This window comes from Athene noctua, chromosome 2 (genome assembly GCF_965140245.1).
Source record: "Athene noctua chromosome 2, bAthNoc1.hap1.1, whole genome shotgun sequence".
In the NCBI taxonomy this organism is placed as follows: domain Eukaryota; kingdom Metazoa; phylum Chordata; class Aves; order Strigiformes; family Strigidae; genus Athene; species Athene noctua.
In genome coordinates this window covers 125,174,186-125,187,519 of record NC_134038.1, presented here as the reverse complement: position 1 = coordinate 125,187,519, position 13,334 = coordinate 125,174,186, and the positions used below count along the sequence as shown (strand labels likewise).

The following is a 13,334-nucleotide window of genomic DNA, read 5'->3' as shown; positions in this document are numbered from 1 at the left end:
GTGGATCCCTCCCATGCACTGCAGTCCTCCTAGTGCCTGAGTACAACAGCAAGGTCTTCCCTCAGAGTCCCGGCCTTCTTCAGGTGCAGCCACCTGGTCCACTGTGGGGTCCTCCATGGGGTGCAGGTGGTCATCTGCTCCACTGTGGACGTCCACAGGCTGCAGGGGAGCAGCCTGCCCTCTCACCACGGGCTGCAGGGGGCCTCTGCTCCAGCACGCCTACTGCCGCTTCCTCCTGACTTCAGTGTTCACGCAGGTGTCCTCCTTGCAACACCTTCTCACAACTCCCACTCCTCCTCTGAGTTTCCCCATCTTAAATATGTTATCGCAGGGAGAACTTTGAGAAGTTTCTCAGAGGGGCCACCACTGCATCCCCCTCTCCCACTACCAAAACCCCACCACACACACAAACCCAACACAGCTACTTACAGAGGTTTTTACACACTGCAGCAGAAAAGAGAAAAGCTATTTTATAGGAAAGTACAATTGTGAAATTCTTGAGATATACTGGAGGGATGGTATAATTTTTAAATCATCATTTTTAAAGTTTTTGATACAGCATAATGGTCTATCTTGATCTGTTCTATCTGTGTGTGCCAGGATATGAGGAAAAGAAACAGATATTTCCCCATGCTATCCTGACACAAAGTCAGTGGAGGGTCATCCGTAACTCTCAAAGCATGGACTAAAAGCATCATTCTATACACTACAGCAGTTTCTTCTGATAATATGATGGTTTTGTTAATATTTTTATTCATTTTTGCTGTGAGATTCTATTTTCTCTCTGACTCAAAGGAAATCCTTTCCTGCTCCCTGGGAAAATCTGTGGAGTGATGAATCCTAGAAAGAATGCTACATGGGAAAACCAAGCATGTAACCAGAGACTCGGCTACATTTGTAAAAAGAGAAACTTCAGTTTAATGTCTGACATTATACCCAAAGGTAGGCTAGTCAAATAAAAAGAAAGATTTTTCTTTGACTTCTAGAAAGACCAATCTAGAAAGATATGTAACTAAATGGTATGCAACATTCTTTTTCAACCAAGATGTTAGCAACCTTTGAAAACCACTGCTATACATTCACGCACAGGCTTTTAGATTTTTTTTTTGGTCTTCCCACTGTGTATTAACCATTCATAGGAGAATATTATTATTTTGTTCCATCACTCCGTCATTCATTCTCGCAAGACAGATAAAAGCTTCTCTGTCATGGTAACCAGTGCCAGCAATCAAATTTGCATAAATACAGTAGAAATTTTATGCCTCTCATTTTCTTCTCATTTGCTCCAAATGAGCAATTGTAGTTACTCTAATAGTAATGCAAAAAATCCTCCTCTGATGACAACAGTATGCAATGCATTGGGTTCATAGGTGTAGAGCAGGAGGACCAGAAGTATTCCCACAGGCTACATTTCACCCACGAGCCACCTAGACCTGAGGATTCAGTGACACAATGTGGCTATGAACATGTCACACGCAGGAGAGAATCTGCTGGAGGCTGTCATCTGGGAATGTTATAAAAACTACATTTAAAGAAGTAGTTAGAGTAAAGAAAGTAGAGAAAAAATTTCAGAGAACCTTTATTCCCCTATTAACCTTAAAAATAAATGTTGGACTCTGTTTTTAAAGTAAGCTTAAGGTTAGTTTTTAGAGATATTTGGGAATAAATAGACACTGTACTTTAGTGATAAAAAAGACACTGAGTTAATATGAAAACTACCAACTCTGCACTAATTTGCACTGTTTACTGACCTGCAGTTGCCAAAGAATTACTTCACACTTTTCCATATCTGAAAATTATGTGTGTTTGCAAGAAGACATTGAACAGGAGGCAGAGCCTAATGTCAGCCATTGCATGAAGCATGGGAGAGCAGGGCACACTGACCGAACTGTTCTGGGGGCAAAGAGAGGAGAGGCCGATGTCTGCTTTGGTCTCTCTTTCCTCCCAGAGTATTACTTCAAATTGCATTTCTGACACAATATGGGCGATTTTCAATGATTCTCTGGAGACATCATTCTTTTTGCATATTTACCATACTGTGGCTTAATATCTGTTTTTCATTTGAATACATTTGCATTTCTAACTACAGCTTTATGTTTATTCATATAGTCTCACTTTTGTAAAGAGTGCTCGAGAGACCTCATTCTGGTGTTCTCTATTTTCCCCTTAGAAAATTGCTCTGAAAAACTGTGCTTTGATTTTAGAGAAATTGAGATGCATTAAATGCCCAGATGGCTGGTGGCCATATGCAGGCCACTGCTACAGCATTCAGCGGGAACTCAAAATATGGAAAGATGCTCTGACTTCATGTAAGAGGCAAAATGGAGATTTGGCAAGTGTCCACAACATTGCTGAATACAGCTTTCTAGTGTCACAGCTTGGTTACAGTGAGTATATATGTAGGCCTGTATTTTGTTTGCCCCATCTGTAACATAAAGGCTGGGCTTCATATTAAATAGTAATGCTTTTTTTCTGAAATGTCACAAGTGGAAGGTTAAATATAATTTATGGCATTCTTTTCTGTTGTTGCTGTTGCATAAATATAGAAGTATATTTATATTTATCAAGATATAATCTACATTGTAAACCACTATAAATTAAAAGAAAAAATAGAGATGCGTGAAGATCTCTAAAAATTGCACTTTTGGCACCTTTATTCTATGTTCAAAATCTTTAGAACTGATCTCCAAACGTATAGGAAATTTTACTTCTTCCTGAGATTAAAACCTCTTGCTGAGGTTAACTTCTTGATGTATATCCTTCTAAGAAAATTGTATCTTTGTGACTTCTGATTTTCCATGGATATTTATTTAGTCACCAGTTGTGATACTTGCTGGACTTGGTGAACACCTCTGATGGGCCATTACAAGCCTTCTAATGCTTCTCCATGAAGGAGATGCATTGCAGTGTTCTCATGGCTTGGGCTCATTATGATCCCCTGACAGCTCTGGGGACCCCAACATAAGAAGAACATGGATCTTCTTGAGTGGGTCCAGAGGAGGCCACAAAGATGACCAGGGTGCTGGAGCACCCCTCTGTGAGGACAGGCTGAGAGAGTTGGGGTTGTTCAGCCTGGAGAAGAGAAAGTTCCAGGGAGACCTTATTGTGGCCTTCCAGTACTTAAAGGGGGCTGCAGGAAAGATGGGGAGGGACTCTTTATCAGGGAGTGTAGGGATAGGATGAGGGGTAATGGTTTTAAACTGAAAAAGGGTAGATTTAGATTAGCTCTAAGGAAGAAATTCTTCCCTGTGAGGGTGGTGAGACACTGGCACAGGTTGCCCAGAGCAGCTGTGGCTGCCCCCTCCCTGGCAGTGTTCAAGGCCAGGTTGGACGGGGCTTTGAGCAACCTGGGCTGGTGGAAGGTGTCCCTGCCCATGGCAGGGGGGTGGAACTGGATGGACTTCAAGGTCCCCTCCAACCCAAACCATTCTACGATTCTTTGATTCTATGACAGGTGGGACATTCATTGTTTTACCCTCCATGCCAAGGGTTATTTCGTTGTTCTGAATCACGGATACTTGTAAATACTTGTACTTGTTTGTAACTATCTTCTGCCATCCATAACAGCCTTTTGTTAAACTCAGTATTTCAGATGGAATCTGAGGCCTTTTCAGTACAGACCAAGACATCGCTTACTGAAGATCTGAGAGGAAACCAGCATTTTTATTAAAGCACAAAGACCACTCCTCATGTACCACATCCAAACTTTATTATTCCCTATTTGTTCCAGGTGTGAAAATATTCACTGCATTATGTAGTGGGCTGTAAAGCAAATCTGTTTCTTTCCATGCTTCAGAGCCAACAGAAGAACTATGGCTGGGTCTGAATGACCTCAAGGCTCACTTCTATTTTGAGTGGAGCGATGGGACTCCTGTGACATTCACGAAATGGCAGCACAGGCATCCTACCTACACAAACGGTCTGGAGGACTGCGTGGTTATGAAGGGACAGGTATAACCATGCAATCATTTTATAGTAATGTTCATTAGTAACTACATCAGTCTGAAATCACTTGCCATTACACACTTATTCAGGAGTCATTTTTGTATTAATTTAAAATAGTTTCCCCATAAATTTGGCATCAACCAGATGAGACGTTCAGAGGACAGAAGAGATCAGAAATAGAGACATAGCATTTTCCTGATTCTGTGTGATTCTGTGATTCCTAGTGCTACCTTTTGAAATGTCTTATCTGACAAAAGTCTGATCCAGAAATTTTATATTAGATTCATTCTAATGCTGCAGCAATGAAAAAAGTTACAGCTCTGGGACAGGAAAAGGAATGAACTAGTTGTGTGGTTATCATAGATGCTATTTGCATACCTCATTTTCCTATCTGATAGACCATTATGTCCCTCAATGTCACTTCACTGAGACATGGCATTGAGGAATGGAGACCTGGTACTAGAGCATGATTCTTCAGCTCTGACAAAGAACACTGACACTACCTGCCAAATACCTATCCTAAATCCTACAGTATTCTGACCACTTCACTCACAAACTTTATTTTCTTGCAACACATGGCTGTTTGACACGTTTACATACATGTACATGCATACATATACACACACAAAAAGTCATGAATTTTAAGAGAAACCTTGAAAATGCTGTGATGAAAAGAATGTAGTTATTGAAAGAACAGTTGTATCGTAGAACAATATTGATGTTTGTCAGTATTAGGCATAAATAGAATTGATCCTAAATCAGAATTTATGGGTAAAAAAGCTCCTATTTAAATTTTATTTTTTACATAATTCTTTTTTTAAAAGAAATCAGTAATTTTCAGAGTCTTCTCCTTGATAGATAAAATAGATTTACTGCAACACACTCAGATGTGCATTATTTCAGTTTCATTGATCTTTTTTCCAGAAGTGTTGTTCAATAATCCTGTTCTAAATGCAAATCCATTAGCTCCAGATGAGATGTCTATTTACAAATCCTCTCATTAAATAGATAGTTATGATAGCAAGTAATGCTGAGACTTCAAGATGTTATTTCCTTCTATCATCTCAAAACAGCATCAAATGGATCTTAAACCAATCCTGACAGATGTGTCTATATTTTTGTAAAAAATAAACCTTCAGCCATGATCCAATAGCCTTCCTAGGTGGCATATTTCAGTGGGCCTTGTAGTGAAGAAAGAGGAAAACTTGTTTTCTTATGTTTATGAATGCTCTTTTTTTTTTACATTAGTTTCTTCTCCCTGATATTCTAGGATGGATACTGGGCAACTGATGTTTGTGATAAGCAACTTGGTTACATCTGTAAAAAGAAGCCTTCATCACAGTCCTCTGAAAAAGAGACAATCGAGGACCCAGGCTGTCAGAAAGTAAATGCTCTAAAGCTCTCTCATAAATTAAATATTTTGGGAAAAATTAGCAGGATTTAATTTACTGGTTCTTGCTTCTTTTAGAGTCTTTGTATCTTCTAGCAAATCTGTCCTGAGGAAGCCTAGTCTTTTCCTACTATCGGATTACTAATATATGAGCATTTTTCATTTTTGCTCTGATAATACTCAAAAAAGTCAAGATTCATCTGCATGTACATGAATACTGCCTTTCCCTCCATTCTCAGATGAGCCACCCTGTGACAAAATTACATGTATCTTTTAAATCATAATTTCACCACTATTCTCTCTGTTTATGCTCTTAGCCTAACAATACATGTGAAATTACCAAAAGTCACCTTTTCCCTTCTCTCAGATCTGTTGTCTATTTACAGTCTTTATAAAGTCCTTACTATAAATAAAAGAACAATAAAAGAATGAAAATAATTTCAAAACAGAAAAGGATCAGCTTTCTGTACCATGTTCCTACTGATGGACTATTTAGTTGGACTTTAAGTGGTATCAGCAGGGTATTATTTCCAAACAAGTAATTTTCCCAGAATTTCAGAAAATCATTATGTCTAGATTGATCAGCATAGATCTCTCTAGGAGTGGGAAGAAGCAGTGTTGTTTTACTGATATTCCTCCTTTCTACCCTCCCCATGAACAAGCACTGACTGGATTCCTTTTGGCTCAGAAAGTCTCACCTATTGCACTTAGGGGTGGCAGGGACAGCTTTGGGCAGCTGTGCTTGTATGTGAATTCATTTCCACATTTCAATATTTTTGTATTTCATTATGTCAGATCCCACAGCTCTGGAAGGCTGGAGTTGCAGCTCCCTCCGAATGAATCACTTGTTCTTTATGGTGCAGTTTGCATAATCCCTGTTTAACAGAGCACTGGAAAGCAATAGCAAATAGCACAATTTTCCTTGAAAAGTCATGTACATGTAAAAGAGATGAAAACAAAAAGGCCTTCTGTAGGAGCAAACAGTAACATAAACCCAGCTTTTGTTTATTAACAAATCAGCCCAGTCTCATCTTGTTCTTAAGTTTAGCTGCAACAAATTTAACATGAAATATTTATACACAAAAGAGCAGAGCTAATTTCTATTTTGAAGTCTCTTTCAATTTCACAGTAAGAATCTTATGTTTATCACAGGGTTGGAAAAGATATGGTTCTCACTGTTACTTAGTGGGTTCTGCACTTCTGACATTCTCAGAAGCAAATAAGACATGTGAACAGAGCAAAGCTTATCTAGCTACAGTGGAAAGCAGGTAGGAAATTGGTTTTTTATACTTCAAAATCATTGCTTCTGATGGAGAAACTTGTCCATTTTTTTAACTTTTCAAAGTGTTTTATCAGTGCTTTTCAGAAATGTTGTAGTGGTAAGCCAAGTAAAACTATCCATGCAAGGGAAAAAAAGACTCAATGGGTTTTCTACTTAATCTATTAAAACGGTTTTCAAATTTTGAGGATTCTTGAGTTAAACAGGTTTCTCTTATCTTTTAATTCCTAATTAAACCAACTTCTGTGCTATTTTTATTTTGTTTTGTTTTTCTGTTGGAAAGTAGTGCAATTTTAATCCATTTACCAATGAGTGTTACCTCATTATGATAGGAAAGATTCAACAACAATATTTTCCTAAACTATCTTCTAAGCCAAATTCTGAGTAAATGTAGGAAATCTTGTCCAGGACCTGCCCCACCACAGATAGAATGTATCATCTCCAACCTACCCATATCTCACTCAGACTTTGCAGGCTTCATGGCCTCTGAGGAACATGACTACCTTCAGACATAATGGCTAGCAAAGCTGAAGGTTTGGCCCTGATGGTGGTCTGTTTGAGGCACCTCAAATATTTGGAAAGACAAGGAAAATAATAGAACACAACTAGAAGCCCATGTAAGCTGTGATTTGTGACATTTCACAGAACTGGATGGAAAGGAAAGAAGATGCCTTCAGCTGAAAGGAGAAAGTCCCTCACCAAATTCTTTTGACCACACTTAAAAGACTGCTGAGGTTTTGCCTGAATTTCACTGAAGAGCTGTTGCCTTGGAGTCATGCTAGCATGATAGTGATACCTTTATTTGTACCACTTAGATCAATATTGCTAGATAATAGGTTGTGACTGAACACTGTTTTCCACTTCAGAAATGAGCAAGCCTTTCTGATTAGTCTAACGGGGCTGCGGTCTGAAAAATATTTCTGGATTGGTCTCTCTGACACAGAAGAACGAGGGAGTTTCAGGTGGACCAGTGGTGAACCTCTTCTCTTCACATACTGGAACACAGCAATGCCAGGTAAGACCTGCATGGGCCCAACCCTTGTGATAAGAATGCAACTGCAGTTTGTGTGGGTTTCTGCTTCTATCCCCTGGGGTTAGAAATTAGAATAGACACTTTCTTTTGTGGTTGTAGCTGTAGGTGGCCAACATCATCAGACCTTGTGTTTGATACTAGTGCAACAAGCACTATCACAGCTGAGTGTCAGGTGCTGTGTAAGTCAATCATCCCCTGCAAAGTTGTACAAAAACAGATTTTTAATGGGTTAGACTGAAGGCAATACTGTGCAGGAGTTAACAAGGTTCATGGTCTCATTTTCATCAACTTTTTAACACCAGTTAATAACAACTCATCAGACTGAGAAAAATTGTTATGGACAGTTTTTTGACCCACAAGGTGTTTATGTGAGAAGCAACCAGCAAACATCCATCTGTTTTGCATTTCAGCAAGACAGATTAGCATCTGTGTGGGAACTTTTGCCTTCCAGATTAGCTAGCTATACCTTAAACAAAACTAGCTGTACTTGCTATCAGCCTTCTTAAATTTGAATTACCTGGATATTAGAAACACCAAAGTAGTTGTCAGGCCATCTGCTACATATGTAAATAAAATCAAGAGCCATTTGCCCTGTGATTTCCCTGGGGTGGCAAGATAAGAAAGATTTGTGTTCCAAAACTGCAAATCCCCATTTTTAGAAAAGGTGTGTCTGTGAGACTCATTGGCCCATATCCGGGCTCTGGTAAGAGGTATGAAATAAATTTTATATCCATGATGGTTTTTAATCAGCATAATCTGCATTTTCGTTTTCATAATTTTCTATGAATAAAAGCAGAGGTCTGATTTCTTAGAGAACGAGTAAGAATTTGGTTTTACTCATTATTTTTTTTTTTTTTCCATATCACGAAGGAAAAGAGCAAGGCTGTGTTGCCGTGGGAACTGGAATTGCAGCGGGATTATGGGATGTCGTTAGCTGTGAGAAGACAGCAAATTATATTTGCAAACAGCAGGCAGCAGGAGTGCCACCTCCTGCTCCTCCAGGACCAGTCCCTGCAGCTGCCTGTGCCGAAGGCTGGGACGGAGCCTCCTGGGGAGACTCATGCTTCAAAGTAAGTGTGTGTCTACCTCCTCTATGAGTCTGAGCACGGGGCAGCCCAGGGGTCAGTGCCCTGGTCACCGTTGTACTCAGGGACCCAGGTGTTGGGTCATTTTTGGGGAATGATCTTCTCCATGGTATTCAAGGGCAAAAAACATGAGAAAAAACATCAAATATAATTAAAGTCAATAATGGAAAACCTGAAACAATGAAAACGGAGTGCTAGAAATTTGTTTTATTTAAATACCAGGTGAGAACCTCACCTAATTTATTTGCTTCCTGGAATTTGGTACTTCAGAAAAACATAGTATTGTATCTCAAGAGCTGGCAGTGTCACTTGTATAAGACAATGTTTCTAAAAGAAAACTTATGGAAACCTGGACCTCTGCCAACCTTTTTTCACACAGCTCGAGAGACTTTTAGTGATACTTTTAGATACAAGTTTAGTATGACACTGGTGACTCTTTAGCAGGTAAAGATTTGGGGCATTCTCTCGTTTTAGCTAAAAATGCATTAAAAAGTCTCCTTTTTGAAAAGAAAAGGGAAAAAAAAAAAGTAAAGAAAAGGCAAAATAGATCAAGTAGACGTATATATGCAACATTGCTCTTCCAGGTCTTTACATAGGTATCCTCTCACTTTCTTTCTTGACACTCTGCCTGTCGGGAAGCCAGAGATTATTTTAGCTCTGTTTTTATAGGGGTCTACACTTCTATGTCACACTTAGCTATTGTTACTAACAATCTCGGTTCTGCCAGTTACCAAATCATTAATTATCCTTTCCCCAAAATGTCAAGCATCCAGTTTCTTACTTCAAGAATATACATACTTCACAGCAGAAAGTGGAACTATTTGTATGCTTGCACCACCATACAAAAATCTCTTCCTTGGCCAGGGTCAGCACTTTGCCAAATGTTTTTTTCCGCCCATACTATCTTTTCTATTCCAACGTATTGCTTTTCCCTCCATCTTCCATTTCTCAAAAATCTCCTGCTTTCTGTTGCAAAACACCACAACTGAGCTATTCCACATTTCCTTGAGTCTTTCAATGGTGAAAGTTCTAATTAAGTTACAAATTATTCTTTCTTCTCTGTACATTGTGATAACACTTGTTCTGCTGAGATTCCTATGCTACTCTTGCCTAATTTTAAAATAGAGGATGCTAAGAAAAAAATACTTATACTTTACATGACTAATATTTACTATCATAGGTCTTGAGAGATGTTATGTTGCCTCAAGAAAGTGATACTGATTTAATTACACAGGCAATTATATATTTTTATCTGCCAAACTTTGCGTATTTAGTAATTTATTTATACTTTTTGTTCTCAATAGTTTTTTGTGAGAGAGGGAAACGAAAAGAAGTCGTGGTTTGAGGCTGAAGAATTCTGTAGAGCCATAGGAGGAAATCTGGTCACAATCAATAGAAGAGAAGATCAAATTTTATTATGGCAATTAGCATCGTGAGTACTTGCACAACGATTCTTTTTCATGTTCATGTTATTACATAAGAATTCCTTCAAAATATATTTGGAGCTGGGCAAGTGGGTGAATAAACATAATCAAATTTTAAATTAAAATATAAATTTTTCATCTGGGAATATAATCCTGAACAGTGATTTTTTTTTAAAAAAATCTAACTTGATTCTGTGATGTCAAGATGTCTCAATGGCACATAATATATAGCTATCTAACAAAAACTGTTTCACACAGTGGTGAATCTAGGTTTAATTTCTCAAATACATTTAAAACTGTCATATAGGAAAGTCTCTGTGATCTCACCCTTCTTCACTTTATTATTTTTCAGTATTGTAAGAATCTGAACATGTTTTTACTTGTCTGTTAAGTCTCTTTGATTTAGACTATGAAATCTTTGTGGAGGCAAAACTTTCCATTATGTACTGAATGAAATAGGATTCTATTTTATATAGTCTAGAGGTACAAGATAAATAGCATGAACTACTAAATAAAATACATAGGAAGTACCAAGAAGCAAATCAAAGCAGCTGAAAAACAATGTTCACTGGTTTTATCAGTTAATTTGCATTATATCTCTCTATTGATGTTTTACCTTTGCTAAAGCCTCTGTCTGTGACCTCCTGCTACAGCCAAGAGCTGTATTGCAGTCCCAAGGATGGGAGGCTGAACTAACTCTGTGTCACGTCACTTGTCTTTTTACTTACATTCAAATATTGCAGATTTTTTTTTATCGCAGAGCCCCGTTAAACCCCTTGACCGAGTGCAGACGGTGAGCCTGGCTATGGGCCAACAGTGAAGGAGTAGCTCCCAATTCAGATGTGACAGAAAGCAGCATATTCCTATGCTTTCCGGCATTTATATCATGGCCCATCTTTACACACTCATGTATCTATATTGTATGATTTATTTTAGGGATAAAGGACTGCACACTCAGGCTTTCTGGATTGGTTTGTTTCTCTTAAATCCTGATGAAGGATTTGCCTGGATTGATGGTTCCCCTGTGAGTACTTATTTGTTGGATATTAACTGACTTTTGTCCTTTGGAATATATAGGTTTTCATCTTTTTATGCCTTTTTTTTCCAATCTCTTTAAACCTTTGGTAGGTGCATGGCAGCCCTTTATCCATCAGATGAACAGTTGAAGTGCTCAGTGATGGCACTATCTTAACCCACTGATGGAAGTACAAAATTGCCTGTTTCATCCCTGGTGCCATGTTATATTCCACCTTTCACAGTCTGTGTTCTTAGATCTTCACACCATTCCAGATTCGGCACTGCTGTACATCAGCACAGAGAAGTCAGATTGCCATCTTTCACAAAGCAAGACAAAGACAACTCCTTCTGCCCATCAGACCATCAGACACATACTTTTCTATACCATGTAATCTTTACACCTTCTCCAGGGAGCAATGGGGAAAGTGAGCCAATCAGGGTGACTTTCACAGCCCTCTCAGACCTATCCGAACTCCTATTGTTCCTATAAACAAGGTATTTGAGATTATGAGCTCCTGAAATTGTGTTAAAATGGCAATCTCAATTACTTCCACTCAGTTCAAATCACATAGTAATTGAGAGGTATTTCCAACACAGGTAATTTATGAGAACTGGGATGAAGATGAACCCAACAACCATGAAGAACTTGAACATTGTGTTATGTTTAATAGATCACCCCAAATGCGCTGGAACGACTTGCGCTGTGAACATTTACTTAATTGGATTTGTGAAACAAAAAAAGGTATGATTACATCCATATTTAACTGGAGCCATAAACCCAAGTTCAGAAACAAATTGTATGGATTTAAACAAATTGAAAAGAAGAAAGATACTGAGAATTGTTAATTTTAAAACCAGTTGCAGTGAAGGCAACACATAAAGCAAGAGGAATGAATCAAGGTATTTCAACTGCACTCAGACGCAGGAAGTTAAAGATGTCCCTTTAACTTTATCTCTGGCTTTATCTCTTTCTGCCATGGGCTGAATAAGTTTTCAAGACAAAGGTACTTAACCCCTCTCCTTTTATCTCCTCCCTGTATTTCTTTCATCTGGTTCAGGCTTACCCAGGAGAGCCAAAGGTGCAAGACAATGGAGTTCTCTGTACAAAAGAGAAAAAAGCTTTGCTTCCTCCTGTGAAATGAATAATGGAAACCGAAGAGGGACATCAGTTGCTATAGGAATTAGGAACTCTAAAAAGAGATCAAAAGCAGAGGCTGGTGTAGCCTTGAAGGACTCCCATATCCACCAGCTTTGCCTGAGAGGCAGGACCCTAATGCCAGGCCTCCCACACCCTGTGCCAGGGCACACAACCTGATGGATGTGCATTGGGGTGCACTGGGGTGACTGCCAGTGGGAAAAGGGGTCTTCATGGGCTGAGGATCCCAAGTGACAACCAATAATGAAAGAACTTGTTTTGCTTACTTGGTCATACTTTTACATCCCTGCTTCCTGGTTTTAAACCAAGTACTTATATGCATCTCCATGGAGCAGGAGTTTCTTAGAAGTTTCTTGAAATGAAAAGAAATTTTGATGCACATGGGGTAATAGTAGGAGGCACAATAGAGAGGGGAAGGGAGAAGCAGTTATATAAAAAGCACCAAGTATAGCTAGTATTTGATGACTCTGCCAACAAACTGTCACCCTTAAACAGAAAATAAAGCACCATGCTAACATTGAAGAATTGCTAAACCAAAAAGGAGGAATCACTGTTCCCTTGTGGTTAGATTAGTCATACAAATGCACCATCAAAACATTGACTTCTGTATATCAACTTGAAGTAGTACATCCCATGCAGCCCTTTCCAGTGTGCTGAGCACACTGCTTTGTACAGGTGTACTCTGCTCTTGGCAAGATTACTCAGGAGGGGTTCAGAAACCATGATGTAAAGACTCTGATCAGTTTATCTTGATCCTAGATTGCCTTTCAAAAGTAAAGAAAGAATCCAAAACCCAAAATAATTAGATCTTGTTTTTCTGAATCTAGGTTATATGATGATCAATGTAAGAGGAGAGATTCTCAGCTGTTAATTCCCTCATCCACTTAAGATTCATATTTACTTAAGATACTCCATCTTTTTGAAAAACAAGGAATGTTATAGTTATGTTAGGATTAAAAAATAAATTCAAAATGAGGTGAAGTATGTAAATTCATTATGAAGATA

At 38.7% G+C, this 13,334-nt stretch overlaps 1 protein-coding gene across 1 annotated transcript in view; it reads left to right on the top strand.

Moving 5' to 3' along the window:
* Positions 1 to 13,334, top strand: part of LOC141957041 (macrophage mannose receptor 1-like) — a 37,807-nt gene that overhangs the window by 7,342 nt on the left and 17,131 nt on the right. Inside the window, exons 4-13 of the mRNA XM_074897978.1 lie at positions 796 to 942; positions 2,205 to 2,387; positions 3,797 to 3,951; positions 5,216 to 5,329; positions 6,488 to 6,603; positions 7,481 to 7,629; positions 8,518 to 8,717; positions 10,037 to 10,164; positions 11,093 to 11,180; positions 11,771 to 11,915. Of these exons, the coding sequence (XP_074754079.1) occupies positions 796 to 942; positions 2,205 to 2,387; positions 3,797 to 3,951; positions 5,216 to 5,329; positions 6,488 to 6,603; positions 7,481 to 7,629; positions 8,518 to 8,717; positions 10,037 to 10,164; positions 11,093 to 11,180; positions 11,771 to 11,915 (1,425 nt within the window). The remainder of the gene's footprint in view (positions 1 to 795; positions 943 to 2,204; positions 2,388 to 3,796; positions 3,952 to 5,215; positions 5,330 to 6,487; positions 6,604 to 7,480; positions 7,630 to 8,517; positions 8,718 to 10,036; positions 10,165 to 11,092; positions 11,181 to 11,770; positions 11,916 to 13,334) is intronic.